Source organism: Gallus gallus, chromosome 2 (assembly GCF_016699485.2).
Source record: "Gallus gallus isolate bGalGal1 chromosome 2, bGalGal1.mat.broiler.GRCg7b, whole genome shotgun sequence".
Lineage (NCBI taxonomy): Eukaryota > Metazoa > Chordata > Aves > Galliformes > Phasianidae > Gallus > Gallus gallus.
The window spans coordinates 59,181,764-59,191,650 of NC_052533.1; the positions used below are offsets into that span (position 1 = coordinate 59,181,764).

The 9,887-nt window shown below is 53.4% G+C and overlaps 1 protein-coding gene across 3 annotated transcripts in view; it reads right to left on the reverse strand.

The window, feature by feature from the left end:
- Positions 1-6,645, reverse strand: part of E2F3 (E2F transcription factor 3) — a 43,836-nt gene extending 37,191 nt beyond the window's left edge. For 2 of the 3 annotated variants that reach the window (XM_015275949.4, XM_015275948.4), the window contains exon 1: positions 6,063-6,645. In XM_015275949.4, coding sequence (XP_015131435.1) covers positions 6,063-6,371 — 309 coding nt within the window. In that variant the 5' untranslated portion in view covers positions 6,372-6,645. Of the gene's footprint in view, positions 1-5,451; positions 5,542-6,062 lie in introns of those variants that run through there. The other variant, XM_015275950.4, reaches the window with a different exon arrangement.
- Between the last annotated feature and the right edge of the window lie 3,242 nt (positions 6,646-9,887).

Consider the following 9,887-nt stretch of genomic DNA (forward strand, 5'->3'; position numbering starts at 1 on the left):
TGGACAGAAGAAAGCTGGCACTGCTCCTCCTCTGCAGGGCTCCCTGGCAGTTTGTGATAGTAAGATCATCCACAGAGCCCACACATTTAACCTACTACTCAGTTTGCCAGCGCTCAGACTGCTGGATGACGGCCTTTCAGCATCTTCAACAGTAACTCTATGTGGGCAAACTGGCCAGCACAGTAAATTAACCCTGCCACCAAAGCTACAGCCATCAGCCAAGCACACACCTCCAGAAGTGAAATCTGAAGGTGTCATATCTAAAGTCTGCTGCTACTAGAAAAAGCTCGCATCTTCATTTCTTACCCAGTTCTTCTCTTTGTGCTCTGGATAGGAGAGGAAAGTTGAATTCCTCTCCCATACACACATCAGGCCCCACAGGACTGGGGCTCCAAAGAGGAAAGGTGCTACTCAATTTTCTTTTTCTTTTTTTTTCCCTCCCCATCCACCACACAGCGGTTGGTCTTTCTAATGAGCCAATTACTGTAACAGGCACAAACAACCCTCTCTGCTCCACACCTCCTGTGCCTCCTCTAGGGAGAGGGTAAGGCGCTGTGAGACAACCTGACTCTGAAGGGGTCTCTAGGTCCTGCCAGGCCTGCAAAGTTGCCTACCATGCCTTTGAAACTTCTGCCAAAGCCACCAGTACACAAGAACATCACAAGTACGAACTCATAACTAAGGGACATATTTGTTGATAGTCATGCAATTCTTTTATAGAAGGGCACCTCTATTTTTGCACAGCTGGCTTTCATTTTCAGGAGAAATTACAATCTAGAACGCTTCAGCATGGAGAAGGTAACTATAGACAGCAACACCAAAGTACCTAGGATAAAATGAAGGGAAATAAAATATCTTCAATTGTTCGATCAGTTGAAGCAGCCTCTACAGAAAAATAAACTGTCTCTAATGTGACCCATATCCGACCTTTGCCAAGTGGGCTGGTGGCACATGGAAGAGACCTGTCATTATGAGAACAAAAAAGACCAGTTTCTGAAAATTAAGGACCAGTGAGCTGATTCAACACCTTAACACCACCGAAAGGAAAAGCTCAGTTTCCTTCCTTCATCCCACTCAATCCATCTTGGGTCACACGTTCCCAATATCTACCTTATGTCAGACTTAACGTCCATCAGAGCCAGCTGCTTTACCCCAGCAAAGCAGCAGAGCACCAACCCAAAGGAGCGGCCGGATGCTCCCAAGCACAAAGAAGAGGAAAGAGCGCTTCCAGGACAGTGATAGGGCAAGGAAAGGCCACAGAGATGACAAGGAGGGAAAGGCAAGACTGCTTTTTCTGGGAAAACTAAAGCATTTTGAGAGGCTCAGCTGCTCATGGAAACCTGCCAGAAGTCCCTATTATTGTGGGGAAATAAACCTGCCGTACTTCAGTAGCTCTGGTGCAGACAAAGCCACACCGACATAGCTGAACTCTTCCAGAGAGTGAATCCACCATCAACAAGCACAACAAGCTACCAGCTATTCCTGTACAGTTTTGGTTGGACGCCCGCTTTCCACTAGATGCTCGCAGGCACACTTAGGGCAACCAGGATTTATACCTCTTTGACCACTCCTCACACAGCTGTGCAGAGGACCATGTGGTACCTCCTTGGGCTCAGAAGCAGTTTGTCCCTGGAGAAGATTTATGGGAGCTTGATTTAAATGCATTTTATTCCAAAAGCAAAGGCCCCAAAACTAGCATTCGTTAACAGAAACTATCGACCAAAGAAATATGAAAGTAGGTCTGAATATGAAAATGCCTATCCTTTCTTGACAGACAAAGCTTCTTATTCTCACAAAATAAAGAAAAGCTACTAATTAATTAACTGCCCACTTCCTTTATGCCGCTTCCAAGAGTTTCTCCCATGCCTTAAATCATTCTTCGGTATTTATGTCCTATTAAGCCCGCTTCTATAACCAACATGTAGAAGATTATGTATTACCCCCCTTGTTCTCCCATTCCAGCTGTGACTTGCTGAGAAGGAGGCAGGAAGAGGTGCTTTCTAAACCACCAGAAAGGGAGAGAGGTGCTAAGTATTCGGTTTGGAAATGTAAATCCTCCCGCCCCCTTCTGAAGTATGCCGAACCAGCCTCTCCACAGCTCATGTCATCTAAAGGCCACAGAAGTTCTCTAAAGATATTCTTGTTAAGAGGATTTAGCCCCTTTTAAAAAGGACTTAACATGTGGGTGGTGTCTCAATTTAAACATTTTCTCATGGCTAAGAAAATGGCCCTCTTCTTAAAGGCTTATCTTTATAACCCAAAGACAGTAAGAAATTCCCCACTATTTGAATTAGAAACATTTTGAGCAGCTTTCATTTATAGTCACTCCAATTTTAAATACCACGATTTGCAAATGGTAGTGACTTTCTCACATCAAGAGAGAAACCAACACCGGCAACAGCGTTGTGGGGGTACCTCATCAAACATAAATTTCTCTCACACAGGCCACATTCTCATGAGGAACTGAGCTTGCTGCCATCAAAATCATAGAATGACAGAATGGTTTGAGTTGCAAGGGACCTTATAGACCATCTCGTTCCAAACCCGTTGCTGTGGGCAGGGCTGCCACCCACCAGCTCAGGCTGCCCAAGGCCCCATCCAACCTGGCCTTGGACACCTCCAGGGATGGGGTATCCATAACTTCTCTGGGCAATCTGTACTTCACCACACTCTGAGCAAAAACAAAAACAAACAAACAAACAAAACAGAATTGTTTTCTTTACATCTAAAAATGGCATGGTGTGGATATTCCTGCTGCTCTCCCTCTACCCCGGTGCCCTCTTCTCAGCCACCTCCTTCCCTTGATGGTCCCTGACACTTACCACACCTTCTTCCCCCTTAGCTGGTTCAACCTGCTTGCCCAGCAGAAAACTTTTATTTATGTATTTTGGTTAGGGCTAGTTTTCCAGTGAGCCGGCAAGTCATGCTGCCCCAGGAAGCCTGAGGAGCCCTTGGGTTGGCAGAAGGGAAGCAGCACCAGGGAGGGAAACGGAACTGGCTGGACTCAGAGATCCCTGTGAGTCCATTCTATGATTCTAGGATTACAAGACCCCTGCCCATTACCGCAGCACAGACCTGTTGGATGGATTCACCCTGCCTCCACAGGCAGCAGCTTAGGCTTACTCCAGAACCCAAGGAGTGCAAGCTGACACCTTTGCAAGGCCTACTTCTTCATTGCTGCCTGTGCTGGAGCCATGGCAGGGGCTCAGTTATACCCAGTATCGCCTTCTAGGAGCTCTGCAGGAATCATGAAAAAGTCCCTGATGCTGAATGGGCCAGGTAGCCTGGGTCACAACCTCAGCTCCCATGGTACAAAGTCTGGTGAGCTCCTTGTCCCAGGAACTGCTGCAACAGGCAGCAACACAGCAAGGACCAGGATGGGGATAGCAGTGAGATGCCTGCTTGGGAGATGGAGGACTGCTAACAGTCATCTCCTATGAGGCTGAAGCTGCCTGTTGTTATGGTCTAGGCTACCTTTCAAGCCTCTTCCAGCATGGTTACGCTTACACAATTATAGATAAAGTAACCAATAAACTCCCAGAAGGGGAAACAGCTTACTTTAGCAAAATAAACTTTTTATTTTGCTGGTATAAACACCTCTCTGAGCAGCCCCAACTATATCCTGCCATACTGGCTCCTTTTCACTTACACCACAGTTTATATTTGGAAGTGTTGGGTGGGTTTCCAGTCCAGTTACACCTGCAAAGCCAGAGCATTTTCATAACCCTAACCAGCACAGGTGTGCTGGACAAATTTTAGACTTACTCCTACTGTCTTTTGCATAGCAGGGCCTTCATTTCTGCCGAGGATCTCCATGCAGTACTTATAGTTCAGTTAAACCAAGTGCTAAATTTATACCAGCGCTGCTCATCTGAGTTTGCTGCCTCAACCACCCAGCAGCTTCTCACTCTTCTCAGTATTTGACATCCCAAAACAGCTCAGCCAAGAACAACCAGGAAAATACCCTCATCTCCCAGTCCCAGAAAATCATCTGTGAGATTTGGTGAAAATGAGACGGGAGTCGGAGAACTGCTAAAAGGCTGCGCTGTCTCCCTGCCAGGAAGACGAAAAAGCTTTGGCCGTTCTTTGCAGAGCAGAAGAAGGCAGAGCACTGCGACGCTTCAGCCCGACTTCCCCAAAGGCAGGCGTGCGGCAAAGCGGTGCGGCTCCGAGAGTGGCACTCACAGGAGGACAGCTGTTGAGACGCAGAAGGATGCACAGCTTCCTAGCATGAGCTGTGGGCTACTTATCGCCCTGGGAGGGTGCCAACCCGAGGCTGGAGATACCACCAGCCAGACCACGCTATTCCTCCCCCATCCCGCTTCTCCCCCAAAGCAAACATGGGGGTCTGAGGAGATATATCTCACTTGCTCAGAGCTGGTGGGAGCTTCTTGAGGACAGAGCCCAGAATCACCGCCTTGCTTCCAAACCTTTACGCGAGGAATCAACCTGCCTAGGATTGAACTCACAGCACTACACTGAACTACTCACACCTACACTGAACTCACACTTAGGATCTCACAGCACTCACTGAGGTAAAATTGCAAAAGTCCCCTACAACATCAGCACCGTTCCCAAAACGCCTGTACGTCTATTCTCCCAGAATCACTCTGCTACATCTGCTGCCCTTAGCACCATCTTCTAGGAACCCAGCCATTGCACAGCAAAGACAAATATTTGCAAAACAGCTCGAAGAAGCCTGCTTGACACCGGTCACCCTTCAGACAAACTGCGCACCAAAGGATCGCTCATCCTTCGCAGCGGGGATGCTCCTCGTTAGCTTCAGGTGGGACGTGGTGAGCCTCAACCCCACCGCCTCCCAACTCCCAGCGCGGAACGACTGCCGAGAGCTGCCTCGAAAGAAGCCCGAGTCATCCCCGAGAGCGCGGGACACCGCCGAGTTCTCAACGAGCATCTCGAGATGAGGGCGGCAGCCGGGCCCGGCGATGCCCAGGCCGGCGGCGGCCCTCCCGGGGCAGAGGCGCTGACAGGTGAGCGCTGCCGCCGCGCTCCGGGACCCGCTGCTCAGCGCCGCCGCGCAGCGCGTTCGCTGACCTCGCCCGGCCCTAGCGGGCACTGGCCCGCATGGCAGCCGGCGGCCGGGCCGCGTGCGGCAGGTACCGCGGGCTCGGGCCGGGCAGGTGAGGCGAGCGCGGCCCCCGCCCGCCGCCGTGACAGCCCGGCCCGAACGGAGGAGTCCGAGGCGCACCGCGGGAAGGGGGACCCCGGAGCTCCCCGCGCCCCCCCCCCCCCCTCCGCAACTTCGCGGAGCCCAAGAGGGCCGAGCGCGCACCCGAAAACAGCGAGGACAAAGGAAACCTTGCCGGGGGGGGGCGGGGGGTACGATGGAGGAGGGGGCGGCGGGGGGTGTCCGGGGGGGTGGTCGCGGCGGCGGGCGGGGGGCGCCGTGGGGGGCGGAGGCGCGCCGCCACCGCCCCGCGAGTCACTGACCTGCTGAAGGGGCATTTCCGAGGGCGGCGGAGAAGGCGGCGGGCCGGGGCCGGGGGCGGCCGGCCGGCTCTCGGGCTGTCCCAGGCCGGCGGCAGGAGGAGGAAGCGGCGTCCCCCTCCCCCGCTCGGATCGGCCCCCCCGCCCGCCCGGCTCCCAGTCACAGCCGCGGCCTCCGCGCACGTGTGCGAGACGTCACCGGCGGCTCCGGGGGTGAAGCGGAGACACCGGCGGGGCACGGCGCGGCCCGGCCCCCCGCCCCCCGGCCTGCGCGGCCCCGCGGGGAGGGGGCGCGGGCCCGGCCGAGCGGGGCCCTCCCGGCGCTGGATTCAGGCTCTGTACGCCGGGACGTGGCTGGGGGGGGGATATATATATTTTTTTTCCCTGATTTTCTCTTATCTCTATTTTTTTTTTCTCCTTTCAATCAGACCCGACAGCGGCGCGGCGGCCCGGAGCGGGGGGCGGGAAGGAGTCAGGAAAGTTTATTGCAACAAAGCGCCGTCTCTGCCTTCCTCGCCCCCCGCCCCGGGCCCGGCCGGCGGCAGGAAGAGGGCCCGCCCGGCGCTGCTCCCCGCCGTCCCCTTCACCCTCCCGCGGGGACGGGGGAACATTACCGGGGGGCGGCCTCCGCCTCCGCCGAGAGCGGGCTGCAGCAGCGCCGTCCTGCCGGCGGGTCCGTGAGGGGTGCAGTACAGCGAGCTGCCAGCGGGCGGGACGCCGTCCGCCGCCGGGGCAAAGGCACCGGGAGCCTGGGAAGCGGCGGCGGCGACAACACAGGGCGCCGCCGCCGCGCCGGTGCTGCGGATCTGGATGAAGGTACCGGCGGCAAAGCGGGCTGGGAAGGCGGCGGAGGCCGCTCTGGAGTCCGTGGACGGTGCGGGCGGCTGCGCTGCAGGGGCCGGCGGCTGGAGTCCCCTTCTCATCCTTTCCTCCGGGTCTGTCCCCGCGGCCGCGTCGCCTCCTCCCCCCGTCCCTCCCCCCCCGGCCTTCCCAGCTCTTTTCCTGCTCGATGCCGGCGCCCCGCACAAAATACTGGGGGCGGCGGGTGCCGGGGGGGCCCCGGCTGCAGGATGCGGGGTGCCGGGGGGGGACGGAGGCGGCGGGGCGGGCAGATGCGGCGGATGGAGCGGGGCCGCTCCCGCTGTGTGGGGCCGGCTGGAAAATGGCTCCAGGAAGCGGCGGCTGCTGACAATGAATGAAGGGAAAGGAGACGGGTTACGCGCCAAGGGCCTCCCGCGAAACTCGGATTTCCCGCCCTCTTTTCAAACTAAATTTGCATGACCCCGCCCCCGGGGCGCGCCCCGCCCGCTCCACCGCCCCATTGGCCCCCGCAGCCCTCCCTGCCGTCCAACCGGACGCCGCCTCCCATCCCCTCTCTCTTCCCACTGGCTCGCCGCCGCCCGGCGCGGCCGTGATTTGCATGCCGCGCGCGGATTGGCTGCGGGGGCGAGTCTGGGGATTCCCCCTCCGAGGAGCCGGGATCCCGGTTCGCCGGCTCCTGACACTGACAGCTGCGGCAGCGCCCGCCGCAACGTGCTCGCCAGCGGGGCGGGGCCTCGTGGAGCCCCGCCCCCTCTGCGTCCCGCCCCGCTCCCTCCGGCACTGCTGGGGACGCCGCGCCGGGCGCCAAGACGGGGAGCTGGTGCTGGAGTCAGCAGCGCCGCGCCTGCTGCTGAGAGGCACCGGCGGCTGAGGCTCCCGCGTGGCTGAGCCGGGATTCCTATCGGTACGCGGGAGCCCGCCTTGCTGCTCGCTATTGTTTGCTCACAAATTCGCAGGTTTTTGGAGATGAGGTTTCTAGGTGAAGCTGTTAAGTGCTTGCTGCCGGCAGGTCTTCAAGCTCTGGTAGGCGTGGAAGTATTTTTCAACTTCTTTGCGCTACATTCGCTTTGTCTACATTCATAAGCCTTCAAACCAGCCGGAAATTTCATTTATTTCTCCTATGAAAAAGAGAACACCCACGACAATATTCCCTTCCCTTCTGTTCTGTGTTAAGTCCAAGAAATACATGGGTTGTTGTCCCTTCCTGACAGCCTTAACTTACTGACAGCTCCTTGACTTCAGTGCCCCCTTAGCTCGCTAAATGCCCTCACACTACCCTGCCCTGCCCTGCAGTTGCAGCAGCCCTCCAGCTGCACCCTGCTTCCCCAGGTTTCATTCCCTCCTGTTCTACCCCACCACCAGTGCTCCTAACAGATGTGCTGCCCATCTGGGATGAAGCTGCAGAATTGGGCAGATTGAGATCCTTTCCCTTGATCTCCCATCCCCGTCACTAGCAAGTACACGAGCAAAGTGCTCCTGTTTATGGGCCCTGCTCTGATTCTCACCCCAACAGCGTGATGCTGCTGCACGTAGGAAAAGGACACATCTCAGGAAGGGGAAAGACTGTTTACAAGGATAAGTGGATAGTGATAGGATAGGGTAAGTCTTAAACTGAGACAGGGGAGGTTTAGGGTAGATATTAGGAGGAAGTTTTTCACACAGAGGGTGGTGACGCACTGGAACAGGTTGCCCAAGGAGGTTGTGGATGCCCCATCCCTGGAGGCATTCAAGGCCAGGCTGGATGTGGCTCTGGGCAGCCTGGTCTGGTGGTTGGTGACCCTGCACATAGCAGGGGGGTTGAAACTGCATGATCATTGTGGTCCTTTTCAACACAGGTCTTTCTGTTATTCTATGATTCTATGATATGATTTATTCTGGGCAAGTTTAATATCAAAGGAGGAAATTCTGCTCCATTTGGCTCTGAAGAGGCCTTGATTGAGCTGCTGCAAACAATTTCTGGCACTGCACACTGGGAAAGATGAAGTCTGGAGAAGAATCCAGAGGAAAAGAAGAATAAAACATGTTCAGAACAGTGTGCTTTATCTTGGAAGGTAATGGACCTCTTTTAGTGACACTACATGTAGTCTAGCTATCTGGGTATGAATAGACGTCAAAGTGAGAAAAGCCTGGAGGCTACCCAGGGACACTGGAGGTTTTCAGGTAGATGAGGAAGATTTCTTCTAGGAATAATACAGGTGTTATCTGTTCATCCAAGACTTTCTATGTCTAAAAGTCTTTCCAGGTCTTTACTGTGGTCATTCTAGCACTGGCAGAAGCAGGGTTTGGCTGAAAAATTTCATGTCATTCTGCAGAACTGTAGCATCGCTCAAAATCTTAGATAAATCAGCAGTTCTGCACTTGTGGAATGCCTTTCAGGAGCCAGCCAGCAATGCCTAGCTTCATGCCCATGCACAGTGAGGAACAGCTGAGAGATGTGCTCAGCATGCCTTGGCAATGGCAGGCATGACAGCAGGTGTGTCCCTAAGCCTCAAGAAGGGAGAGAAACACAAATCTCTCCATACTGCAGAATTCTTCCTCTCCAATCACATTATTCCACTTCCTCCCCTCCATTCATGAACTCCAAAGCTATTATACCCAAACCTGTGAAATCAACAAAGTCCTTTAGAGCAGCAAGACAAAGCAGAAAAATGCCACTTCCTTCATGCTCTCTCCACATTAAAGTATACCATTTCTACGATGAAAGGGTTACTTCTCGCTCTTGTCACTCTACACCTGTAGTCCCTTTCATAGCCTTGTTTTCCTCACCACAGGTAGTGTAAACTTCAACCACAAACCCATCTTCAGTCTTCTTTCAGATCGCCTTTCACGGTTTTCCTCTGTCATGCTCTCTGTCATTATCAGGCAAAGGAACTACGTGCCAGGACCTGCTGACTGGGGGCACATCCAAGGACCAAAGCAGGGCAGATGTTGAGTGAAGACAGCAGGGAAGTGGGGATGGAAAAGTCCAGATATAGAAAAATATACATGCATTCGGGCAGTAAGCTTGCTTATAGCTAAAAGAAGAGATTCTTTTCCATGTACAGAAATGGTAACGCTACTTTGCTTTTGCTTATCCTAGAGGAAATAGAATGGCAGTATCAGGAAAGAACAGAAACCACAGGCAGCTGTGGGAGGAGTAACGAGGACTCTTCAGGAAAGAGAAATGTAGAAAAAAAGACATTTAGGAATCAACATGGACAGAGAAAAAGAAAATAAAATAAAAACAAAATAGAAATAAAAGAAAAAGATAGGAAAAGAAAAGGAGGTGAGGGTGAGAAAATATTTCCAATAAGGAAATATCAATATCAAGGATTCTGCAAGATGAAGAGAAGTAATACAGGCTTTGCCATTACATCAAAATGAAAGTGAATCACTAGGGAAGGAGGACACAGACTATGAACACAACAAAGTAACATCAGCAAAAAAATAAAAGAGTCCTTAAAAAGGACTTTTAAAGTGAAAGAACAGAGAAGGACTAAAAAATAAATAGAGCCACGTCGATATAACAGAAGTGAGTAGACTTCCCAAAACAGCAATTAAGAATAGTTAGCAGAGAGAGAAAAAGAGGCTGTGACCAGGCTGAAACACAGTATAATTCAGAATTCAGTTTTGTGCAA